This window comes from Xyrauchen texanus, chromosome 24, assembly GCF_025860055.1.
Source record: "Xyrauchen texanus isolate HMW12.3.18 chromosome 24, RBS_HiC_50CHRs, whole genome shotgun sequence".
Lineage (NCBI taxonomy): Eukaryota > Metazoa > Chordata > Actinopteri > Cypriniformes > Catostomidae > Xyrauchen > Xyrauchen texanus.
This window is the reverse complement of record NC_068299.1, coordinates 35,904,672-35,917,617: the sequence shown is the minus strand read 5'-3', so window position 1 is coordinate 35,917,617 and position 12,946 is coordinate 35,904,672. Positions and strand designations below refer to the sequence as shown.

The 12,946-nt window shown below is 35.4% G+C and overlaps 1 protein-coding gene across 1 annotated transcript in view; it reads left to right on the top strand.

Moving 5' to 3' along the window:
• The window catches only part of LOC127617871 (ribonuclease T2-like), a 14,496-nt gene extending 4,399 nt beyond the window's left edge, over positions 1 to 10,097 (top strand). Inside the window, exons 5-10 of the mRNA XM_052089990.1 lie at positions 1,399 to 1,456; positions 1,537 to 1,601; positions 1,767 to 1,880; positions 3,041 to 3,086; positions 4,441 to 4,515; positions 7,931 to 10,097. Coding sequence (XP_051945950.1) covers positions 1,399 to 1,456; positions 1,537 to 1,601; positions 1,767 to 1,880; positions 3,041 to 3,086; positions 4,441 to 4,515; positions 7,931 to 8,131 — 559 coding nt within the window. The 3' untranslated portion in view covers positions 8,132 to 10,097. The remainder of the gene's footprint in view (positions 1 to 1,398; positions 1,457 to 1,536; positions 1,602 to 1,766; positions 1,881 to 3,040; positions 3,087 to 4,440; positions 4,516 to 7,930) is intronic.
• Positions 10,098 to 12,946: the final 2,849 nt, after the last annotated feature.

Here is a 12,946-nt window from a genome sequence, read left to right as displayed (position 1 = left end):
TGTTTTCGAACTGGCAACAAATTCTTGAGCTCTATTAAAGCTAGATACACATGATCAATACAACAGTTTGTATATCATTTGAAATATCTCTGGGAAACACCCTCATGCTCCATCTCCCCCTCTCTTTACACACACACACACACACACACACACACACACACACACGTGGGCACACATGCATTATGAGCGTTATGCACTCACTCACAGTGCGGTTCTGCCAAAAACAGAGCAGTCATGTCAGCGCACACCTGCATCTCAGTGGGGTTGAAAACAGTTGTTAAGGTTTTAACAACTGCGGTTCCTGACTGCATTACCACCTCGGGTGTGCATTATCTTTCAATAATTAAACAATCCGTCATCAATTATTCCTTACAAATATATATATATATATATATATATATATATATATATATATATATATATATATATATATATATATATACACATACACACCGATCAGCCACAACATTAAAACCAACTGCCTAATATTGTATAGATCCCCCACGTGCCGCCAAAACAGTCCAATCCGCATCTCTGAAAAGCATTCTTCTCACCACAATTGTACAGAGAGGTTATCTGAGTTACAGTAGACTTTGTCAGTTCAAACCAGTCTGGCCATTCTCTGTTGACCTCTCTCATCAACAAGGCATTTTTGTAGACAGAATTGCCGCTCACTGGATATTTTTTGTTTTTGGCACTATTCAGAGTCAATTCTAGAGACTGTTGTGTGTGAAAATCCCAGGAGATCAGCAGTTACAGAAATATTCAAACCAGCCTGTCAAGCACCAACAATCATCCATGTGATTATCCAATCAGCCAATCGTGTGGCAAAAGTTTAGCAGATATGGGTCAGAAGCTTCTGTTAATGTTCACTTCAACCATCAGAATGGGGAGTGTGGCATGATTGTTGGTGCCACTCGATCTGGTTTGAGTATTTCTGTAACTGCTGATCTCCTGTGATTTTCTTGCACAACAGTCTCTAGAATTTACTCCGAATGGTGCCAAAAACCAAAAACGTCCAGTGAACGGCAGTTCTGTGGACGAAAATGCCTTTTTGTTAAGAGAGGTCAACCAAGAATGGCCAGACTTGTTCGAACTGACAAAGTCTATGATAACTCCGATAACTGCTCTGTACAGTTGTTGGGGTTGGACTGTTTTGGCAGCACGAAGGGGAGCTACACAATATTAGGCAGGTGGTTTTAATGTTGTGGCTGATCGGCCACAACATATATGTATGTTTGTTATGTGAATCTCCAAATCCCTAAATCTCATTATCTAATTTTGATGAAAAGCCAGTGATTATTATGATGATAATTGTTTGTTGCTGTAGTATTTGAAGTTTTTGTTGTTGTTGTTTTGTTTTATTTTTATTTATTTTTTGTGTGTTATTTATTGCAGGCCCAACTCTGGCAATATGTGTAACTCATCCTGGCATTTTAATGAAAGTTTGATCAAGGTAGTTTCTTAAATTTCTGTTTCAAAAATATTATTCTTTTCAGTTATACGTACCATGTAATGTGAATGTATGTTTTTCAGGACATACTGCCTGAAATGGAGAAGTTCTGGCCAGATCTGCTCATGCCTTTATCTTCAGAATTTTGGTATTTCCAGAACTTTGTAAAAGTTGCATACATTCTGAGGCCCAATACTTTCCATTTGGTGCCGCTAAAGACCCATAATCTATACAGCATTTGAAGAATAAGGCTTGGCTGAGGTTATCTTTCCTTTTTTTTAACCATATAGTGATTTGCTTTGTTTGTTTTTAGGGAATATGAATGGTTGAAACATGGAACTTGTGCTGCAAAAGCCGAGTCTCTCAACAGTCAACATAAATATTTCAGCAAAGCTCTTGAGCTGTACCACAAGTTTGACCTTAGTAGGTGAGTTCTTGTTTTTCTGTAGTAAAGCCAGTTATTGAGTCTTTCTACAAGTTGGGAAGCTCAGGAAGTTGCTACAGTAGGTACAACAAAGTGTTTTTGAATCAGATATTTGAATATTATATATACTGTACATTGTTGACATTAGGGGTGGGCGGTCTGACCAACATCTCACAGGGTTGTTCAGTGTCAACTCAACTAGAGGTTACTGGCTTGAAGTGTAGTTTTTGATCATTTTTTACTGGTAGATTTTTTTTTTTTTAAAAGTAATCCATTGTTTTGTATGGGGGGGTCAAAAGCCATACATAAATGTAGCAATTATTTGATGGAGCCACATTGAGAGCACCATATCTCTGATAAGAACTCTGATGAAGATATCTAAACATTACTTGAAAAGTCAAGTTTTGGGCTCTTAATTCAAATGTCTAAGTTCCTTGAACTTATTTTTCTTTAAAATACATGGACTTAAGATTTTAAGTGTTAATAAATCAAACGATTGGGTACAAAATTGAGGCTATGGGGAATACCCATAATGCCTTAGGCTTTATTTAATTGTGTTTCCTTGATCAAAGAGAACACATGGGGGCATTTCAAGTTATTAAGAATCCATTGAGGTTTTAGCTCTTTTGTAGTATTACTTAATTTATGTTGTTTATGTGTATTCTTTGGTAAAGTTGGACCCTGTTAAAACCATCTCAGGTCTCCTTGTGAATGTGAAACTGAAGTACAGGTGTCTTTGCGTTTCTGTGGAGAAATACGTTTCTTTAATGGTTGACCTAAAATCAGTTATAAGCTTCATTTTTTTAAGCTGACTCTCTCTTTAAAAATAAATAAATAAAATATGATGTTGCCTCTTTTCTAAGGATTTTAAATTTCTTTTTCATTCGTTTTTGCTCCAAAATCATAGGTGAAAATTGTAAATTTGACTCTACCTTTCCGTTAAAATAATGGATAACTCTGTAAATATTGATCCGTGGCATTTCATATTTTGGCTTTTATTGTCATTTGTTTATTTTTATTCAGAAAAGGTATTAACAAACTCATACATTTCAGCCAAGTTTCTGGAATTTTGTTGATTTGAAATTGAATAACCCACGGTAAATCACAGTACGAGTTATTCAGCCCTAGTGTCACATTTCCTAATGAGTGTTATGTGTTTTCAGTGTTTTAAGGAACCACCAAATTGTGCCCTCTGAAGAGCACTACACAGTAAGTAGAATAAGTGTCTTCTAACTACTTGTGTTGCCAAAACTAAGTTTTGACCAAATCAGGTCTCCGAATGTGTTCTTGTGCCTAAAAAGCTAGACGGAACGCATATAACAGAAGGCTGGTCTAGAAACGCTCTTTTAAAAGTTATTCACAACATTTAAAAAACACAGTGAAAATGAAAAAAACAACAGGACATGCCATCTAGCATATGTTTACATAGACTAACAATGGAAAAAGAGCACAGACGGACACCAAAACGTGATCATGTGAACGGCCCATAAGACTTTGATAAATCCTGTAGCAAGTGGATTTGGCTCCACTATGCTCCGATTCTGAGAAATCATAACATGAAAACTGCAGTAACTACAAAACTCACTCTAAAACCAAGTAACTTTGAAGCCATTTTTCTCCGTTTCAGTCTTGCCGCATTTACTTTGTTTTGCCTTCTGTGTGAGAGGCAGAACCCCTCGAGGTTTTCTCTGTGTCTTTGCTGTTGAATGTAAAGTAGATGTCTGTTTTTTTATCATGACATTTGACCAGAGATGTAGTGCGTGTTGTCTGTGATTTGCTATTCATTTGTAAATAATTCAGAAGCTTGGGTTGCTTTTGGCAGTGTGTTTACTGTAACGGTCCAGCTTCCTGTTGTTTTCTGTTCACGTCAGTAAACCCACAACATGTGATTACTTAAATGATATGATGATCTAGTTCATTCTCCCCATTGTTCATCTAATAAGAGGAACCAATGCTTTTTCCTAAACCACAGCTCAGTCATGTTCAATTGAAAATATGAAAGAATGGGTCATTGGGGGGGCCTGGATAGCTTAGTGGTAAAGGACTCGGTTCGCTAGTTCAAATCCCAGGGCGTTCTGAGTGACTCCAGCCAGGTCTCCTAAATTGGCCCGGTTGCTATGGAGAGTAGTCACATCCAGGTGGACGCTATAATGTGATTCGTTCTCGGTGGAGTGCTTGGTGAGTTGTGGTTGGATGCTGCGGTGGATGGCGTGAAGCCTCCACACGCGCTATGTCTCCGTGGAAACGCGCTCAACAAGCCACGTGATAAGATGCGTTGATTGACTGTCTCGGATCACGGAGGAAACTGGGATTCGTCCTCCGCCACCCGGATTGAGGCGAATCGCTACGCGACCATGAGGAATTGGGCATTCCAAATTGGGAGAAGAAAAAAAAAGAATGTGTCATTGTTTCCCATCATATGCTGCATTCGTTGCAATATCAGCATTTCATTGGAGTCTGACTCCTTGAAAGCTTCTGTTGCATTCATCCAACTTCTCTATTTCTGAACTGAAATTAACCACAATGGTGTGATTAAATGAGTCATATTTTCTGCTTGTTTTAGTTTGATGCTGTAGAGACGGCCATTACCAGCTTCTATGGAGTCAAGACAAAGATTCAGTGCATCCACCCACAAAAGGTATGAATGTGAAAAAGCCAGAACTTATTAAACCCGCCTTGCTATAAAACACCATGGTGGTACCATGGTACAGTGATGGTATCACATGGTAATCCCATGGTTGTTTGTACTTTGATATATTGTATAGCATGGTCGTTGGATACATTCAATTGCTGTTTCAAATACTTTGTTTCAAAATATTCTGTAAAAAAGGTTTAGATTCAGAGTTGCTTTAAATTGTACCAAGTCACTTAATGGGTGTTTCTTCAACTTCTAGAAAGTAAAGCCTCATTAAAACAATTTTCACACTCTCACTAGTTTAACCCTATAACACCATATGTATAAAAAATTATACACCGCATTTAACAGCTCCTGTCTCAATCTCTGTTCAAGCCACAAAAACGTATGTTATGTAAGGCTCACATTTTTATGGCACCATCTAGTGGGTATTGGTGAAAAAAGTGGTTTCAATAGCTGTGTCTTGTTTCGAAGCCTGAGTGCTAGCTAGGACGCGTCCTTTGAAGGCAGCGGTATACCGAGCGTCCTCCTTTAAATAAGCCTTGTTTAAATGAGACAGCCTTTGTAGAACAAACGGAAACCAAACTTACCATGGTTGCAATGACAGCACGCCACTCTTTAACATGCACGAGTGCTTAGAGTGGCATGGGAACAAAGTCTATTTTAGGAGAGTTATATTGATGTAGAGAAAAGAAAATAGATTTTACAAGTGTACTTTTTGTCTATAATACTTTATTTGAATTATATATTACTATAATTATAAACATGATATACTATGTACCTGTCTACTGAGGTACTTCAACTTGGGAATAAACATCACTTGCATTTAAACATAATTTCTTTGAGCAAATTGGCATAATTTTTTCAGACAAATGATGTTCATTTCCATTGAAGCAAAGAATTGTGGGTTGTGAGTGCCCACGATGGATACACCTTATGCATCCTCCGAATTCCCATGAAAGGTTGCATTCAAAGGCTGCATTTGGAGTGTCCTACTCGCTTTTCTGGAACAAGACAGCCTTGATGACATATGCGGTCGACAAATACGACCTCCGGAGGATGCAGCGTTCAAAATGAGACACAGCTAATGTTTGTATCCATCTGTTTAAAATGGTGGCGGACTTCCGCAAAAAATTACTCTTATGTTGGGATAATTGATAGCTTATTTTAATAAAGTAAAAGTGACTAATGATTATATTGTTACTGATATTTTAAAATGAGAATTTGCGGAATATAAGCAAGTTATGCTTGGTTAAAATGTTGTATATTATTTTATTGAAATAGCATGTTGAAAGTACATGTATAAAATATGATACAATAGGTTCTGAGGTATATCTCTCAATCACCATTATATTCTATTCATGCCCACTATAATAAATAATAATCACAGAGCTTTGAAAATATTGATTATTATAAGATATATTTAAAGTTTTAACTTAATATGTTTGTGTTTTTTCATATATGCATTCTGCTCAGCCAAATCTAATCTAATTATTTTACATTACAAGCGGTGATGTCATTTTACCATAAGTTCCTGAGACCCAGTGAAAAAAGTTGAACAATTTCCCTTTATTTAAATGTTAATATAGTGTTTGGTACATAAAATACATATGATAAAAATAGTTTATTGTAAAAATAATATTGTGTTCATTTTGTATTTTAATTGAATTGAACTGTGATGCATTTCAATCCATATTTATAGACCAAGGAGAGGAAGTTGTCACGGCCAAACTCTCAAACATTTGCAACGTCCAACAGTGTATGCACATACTATATACATCAATGAAGATTTGTCATTTTTGTATTTATTTATTTTTTCTTATTAAAATTAGGTCTAATGAAAAGTTAGAAATTCCCAGCACAGAGTCTGTGTGTCATTTCCAGCACATCTCAAGTTCTGTATTGTTTTTAAAACTAGAATTCTGTGGTGGAAATGAAATGTTTCATGTTTTTGGAATAAAATGGCTCTGACTCTTTAGTCTTGCTAAGTTGAATTTCATGGCTAACATTTTATACATCCTAAATATACACAATTAAATAATATTTTCACACTTTTTGCTTAATTTGGAAAAATTTGAGCTTGGTTGGAAATGATGCCCAATAAAAATGCTCACAAGTGATATTTACTTCTATAATTCTTTGTTTTCTTCAAATATCTCATACATTTCATCTCAAGCATGCTCTTCAATTACACTTGTCAAATTGGTTAACAAGTACACAAACTTTTTGAAGAAAAAATATTAGGTGCAACATTTTTGGTGTGACAGAAATTAAAAATAATTTCAACAGCTTAATAAAAAAAAAAACCTGATAATTTTCACACAATAAATCTACATTTCTTTTAGGTTAGTTCACTCATTGTTTTGATGTTCGTGTTTTTATTATGAATTTTCAGTTTAATATTGAAAGTCTGGGACAAGACTAAAACAACTAAATCTATACATTTGAAAAATACCAAAAATAAATGATGAATGTCTGGTGAAAAAAGTTTCAAAGTCCATTTTAATGAGACCATATACAAAAAGTTCTGTTCATTTTAATAAAAATCAATCCCTGGGAAATGAAAGTGCCCAAAGCTGAAGTTATTAAACTGGCCATCACCCATCCAGCTCTCTAGATAACTGTATTGGCATCAGCCATTAAAAAAAACAGATCTGTGCTTTAATATCATGCTACAAGTCCTACATACTACAAAAAATCATGGTAGTAGCGCGGTCATTTTTTATTCTTTCTTGTTCATGCTTTTATTGGCCCAACCAATCAATCTGAAAATGAAAACAAAACATTATTTGGTCACACTTCACTGTATTGGTTCAATTTGTTAACATTAGTTAATGCATTATGTATCATGAATTAACCATTAACAGAATATTTTAACAGCGTTTATTAATGCTCAGTGAACTAACGTGATCTAACAATGAGCAAATATATTTCGATTAACTAACATTAACAATGTTAACATGTACAACTTTTTCAACTAAGTAAATGTTGAAGTTAACATTAACTAAGATTAACTAAGATTAATAAATGTTGTAAAAGTATTGTTCATTTTGTTCACGTTAATGTTAACATATAGAAACTTATTGTAAAGTATTACCCTATATTTTTCTTTAAAACAATGTGCACAGATGGATAATGCACAATAAGACCAGGAATATGTATTAAACAAGTACAGGAGATAAATATGTATTTTAAGTTTACTTTTCAATACAATGGGCTTTATTCATGAAACATGAGCGGAACAAACTTGTATGTAAATCTGTGATTCGTGACGAATCCCATCTAACATAAAAGCTCCCGTTGAACTCAATAAAAAAAATCGTTTCTCTAGCGATTTTCACAGAAATTTGTTTTACCAATGTTTCATGAATAAGGCCCAAGATTCACAAAATGTCTTAATCCAATCTAATTTTTGCAGGGAGGCCAGGTCCAGACTTTGGGCCAAATCGAGATCTGTGTTGACCAGGATTTCCAGCTGATTAATTGTGAAAAGTCATCTAAGGAGGTCTGGAGCAACGAGATCCTGCTCCAGAGTGATCCTGTGAGCGGCCATTCAGACCTCAGCGTGTGTGATCACTCCATGCCAGTGTATTACCCTCCTGTGCCACACAGGTGGTAAACTCTTGTCTCATTGAGCAGTAGTGAAATCAGATGAGGTACTGTATCACTGAATTCAGTTGAGAATCGTCTAGTTTACCTCTTGAAACATTGCACAGAAGACATAATCATGATTACACTATATGATGCATTCTTTAAACTAATTACACATTTAATTCTCTTGTTATTTAACTGATTACACGCTGGAACACATTTACTGAAGATGTAAGGGTAACAAATTCACAGACTGCTGTATTCATGTTATTTTTAATTGATGTCATGATTATTTTTTGATGAATCTCATGAAAACATGTTCAGGCCACATTTTGCCATTTTAAATAAAATAAAATAAATGTACTTTTATTTAAAAAATATTTATCAATTTTTACAAATATTATTTAAAAAAATATGTATGATTTTTAAATAATATATAATAATTTTACTGTGCATTTTCTTTATTCCAAATACAATTCCAAATATGACCTGGACATGTTCTTGACATGTATTCTTAATAGATCTGCTTGAACTAACTGTTCTTGAAATATTTGTTTTTATTCACAGCATTTACTGTTATTGTTAAAATATGTCCCAGGAGTTGGTTATAATGTTCTGTTTTCTATATATTAAATATGATACATTTTATATTACACTTAGAATCAAAAGAGACTATTCATACTATAATTTGGAATGCTAATGTGTAAAATTTGTGGTAGGTTTTAAGTTTTGGGCCTACAGGCTGCAATTGCAGATAATGCACATTTAAGCTCCTGCCACTGGAGGGCAGCACATGCTCTCTGGTGTAATCAGGTTTACAGAGCAATGCCAGTTTACAAGGAGATGGTTTGCACAAAATGTGGTTAAAACACTGTGTCTTTCTGTTTTTTTTTTTTTTTTCTTCAGTATTTTTAAAGGACATATATTTTCTGATCTGTATTATGGCATTTACATATATCTGCTGCTGGGCATAGTTTTTAACGGGTACAAAGTTGTGTTTTTACGGTGTGTGATAAATGTAAATCAATAACATATTCATGTGTCGAACTGAAACCTTCTCGCTCGTGTGTGTGTGTGTGTGTGTGTGTGTATATATATATATATAATTCATGAACTTCTGCTTCTTTTTTTTTGTAGTGCAATGCTAATTGAATGAATATAAAGATAATCACACCATCCCGATTTGCAATTTTTTCATCTTGGTTGCATCACCTTGGCATTACAGGTCTTTAATTATTGAATTGTGTGGCCTTCACTTTATCCATCAAGGTTTGACGTACGTTCAGAAATGCTTTTCTGCATAGCATGTTGCAACGTGTGTTTATTTGGTTATTGTCGTGTTTCCTGTCAGCTTGGACAAGTCTGGCCATTCTCCTCTGACCTCTGTCATTAACAAGCCCTTTTTGTCCACAGAGCTGTTGCTCGCTGGATGTTTTTTGTTTTTCGCTCCATTCTCTATACACTAGAGACTGTTGTGTGTGAAAATCCCAGGAGATTAACAGTTACAGAAATACTCAAACCAGCCCATCTGGCATCAGCAATCATGCCATGGTCTAAATCACTGAGATCACATTTTTCCCCATTCTGATGGTTGATTTGAACATTAACTGAAGCTCCTGACCCAGATCTATATGATTTTATGCAGTGCGCTGCTGCAACATGATTGGCTGATTAGATAATTGCATGAATACAGTAAGTAGGTGTACTTAATAAAGTAGTTGGTGAGTGCATAAAAGTGGTTGGTGTGTGTATTGCGGCAGTTTCTTAGTGAAATAAACACTAGGCTCTACAATAACAATGACTTTTATTCCCTTTCACACAAATCAGGAGTAAAACGACGGATTGTCATTTAATAAACATACTTTTCACCCTATTCCTCACAAAATTCTGTGTTATGACATCTTGGCACTTGTACTACAGGGCATGACTTGTAAGGCAATATTTAAGAAAAAAAAATGTAAGTTCATTTTATAACCGCATTTATAAGCTTAATGAAACCCAATCAAATTGTGCAATAGCTCAACTGATAGAGCGTTGCACTTACAATGAAAAGTATGAGGATACGAGTCTTGAAGAGCCGAAAGTGTCGTAGAAGCACCACAAAATGATGTGGTTGCTTCGGCAATTGCGTTTCTATCTCACATTTGCTTTTTATGACACTAACGGTTAGTGTAGGGAGGTAGGTTTTGTTTATTTAAACTTTGAACAAATTAAAATAAGGCTGACAGATGAAACCTCTTATTTACATGGACGTAAGTTGTCACGTGTTTTATATGTTTTAATTTTATGCATTAATAACAATTCTTGTTGGCCAAAAAATGTGACAACTAGCTCTGGTCTCCCCAACAGTCATTGTTGCAATTGGCAATGTTTCCAATGCAGTGATTGTAATTGTGTTTTTAATATGTGTGCAGGAAAACAGAAACAAATTGATGGTTTGAATAAGATTTCTCTGACACGTGAGCAAATCTATGTGTGAAATAAGGTGTGTATTTAAAACTACATTAAATCAAGGCAATCTTATTTAAGAAACAATCAGCACAAGACAATTAACCAGAGTGCACCTGTAAATTCAGGATGTGTTTTTGAATAAATTATGGAAATTACTTTCAACAGATTAATCGGGAAAGCAGCTAGGATTGGGGAAAAACTAGTTCAGTACGCACAAGACATTTTGGGTACTTTTTCAACAACAACATCAGACTGCTGTTTGTCCCTGCGGTAAAAACCACAAACCTTTTTTACACTTTAAATCCCTGAAATCTAGTTTACCTCATCTAATCCCTTCGTGTTAAATCGTATACAAAGACAGACAGCTTCGAAGATTTTCAGACAAATCCTGTAGTGAACTAGATAAAATGACATAAAATAGAAAAGATTTCCTCATCGCTACAATTTTACAAGGACTGTGTATTGTAATCATTTTAAATGGTCATATATAGTTTATTCAATGAAAAAGAGTTTGAGACACAAAGTAAGTTTTAAAAAAATATGAAATGTCTCAATCATTCTACACACACATTTATTAATTTGTTTTTACAGTAAATAAACTTGTAAAATGACAACCTTACTCTATGCTGTATGACACTATATTTCTAAACTATATTACTCTATAGGTATATTTGTTTGTCCAGAGTGGCAAACTGAAAAAAGAAAAGTTGCAGGTTCAAACACACTTAAGACGTGGTTCAGGAGCTATGACCATTGCTGTGAACTATAAGCACCTCTAGCCTCACATTGCTCTATGAGAACTGTTCCTGGTATGGGTGTAACGACAAGCACTTTTTATGTAAGCATCAGCTGAATGACAAAGTTCAATACAGTATATATATATATGTATATAAGTCAGAAGTTTACATAGGTTGAAGTCATTAAAAACATTTTTTAAACACTCCATAGATTTCATATTAGCAACTATAGTTGGCAAGTTGTTTAGGATATCTACTTTGTGCAGGACACAAGTCATTTTTCCAACAATTGTTTTCAGACAGATTGTTTCACTTTTAATTGACTATTTCACAATTCCAGTGGGTCAGAAGTTTACATACACTAAGTTAAGTGTGCCTTTAAGCAGCTTGGAAAATTCCAGAAAATGATGTCAAGCCTTTAGACAATTAGCCAATTAGCTTCAGATAGGCTAATTGGAGTCAATTGGAGGAGTACCTGTGGATGTATATTAAGGCCCACCTTCAAACTCGGTGTCTCTTTCTTTGACATCATGTGAAAATCTAAAGAAATCAGCCAAGAAATAAGACAAAAAAAAAAAAAAAATGGTTGACCTTCACAAGTCTGGTTCATCCTTGAGAGCAATTTCGAAATGCCTGAAGGTACCACGTTCATCTTTACAAACAATAATTTGCAAGTATAAACACAATGGGACCATACAGCCATCATACCGCTCTGGAAGGAGACACATTCTGTGTTCTAGAGTTGAATGTAGTTTGGTGCAAAACGTGCAAATCAATCCCAGGACAACAGCAAAGGACCTTATGAAGCATGGGGGTGGCAGCATCATGTTTTGGGGTGCTTTGCTGCAGGAGGGACTGGTGCACTTCACAAAATAGATGGCATCATGAGGAAGGAAAATTATGTGGATCTATTGAAGCAACATCTCATGACATCAGCTAGGAAGTTTAAGGTCGGTCGCAAATGGGTCTTCCAAATAGAGAATGACCCCAAGCATACCTCCAAAGTTGTGGCAAAATGGCTTAAGGACAACAAAGTCAAGGTATTGGAGTGGCCATCACAAAGCCCTGACCTCAATCCAATCTGGGCAGAACTGAAAAACCTGGAGGCCTACAAACCTGACTTAGTTACACCAGTTGTGTCTGGAGGAATGGCCCAAAATTCCAGCAACTTATTGTGAGACGCTTGTGGAAGGCTACACAAAATGTAAAACAATTTAAAGACAATGTGACTAAATACTGACAAAGTGTACATTTTTGACCCCCTGGGAACGTAATGAATTAAATAAAAGCTGGAAATGAATAATTCTCTCTACTTTTATTCTGCCATTTCACATTCTTAGAATATAGTAGTGATCCTGACTGACCTAAGACATGGCATGTTTTCTTTGAATTGTGAAAAATTTTGTTTAAATGTATTTCGCTAATGTATGTGTGTGTGTGTGTGTGTGTGTGTGTGTGTGTGTGTGTGTGTGTGCGTGCATGACAAATGCAAACCTAAATTAATCCATGTATTACAAAAATAATACCAGTGTTAAATTCATTAAATAACATGGGAAACACATATGCATGAAATAGGATCCACATATGCGTTCTAGGGGAAGTGATGTAGGAGTGATGGTGGTGTAGTGGGCTAATGCACACAACTGTTAATCAGA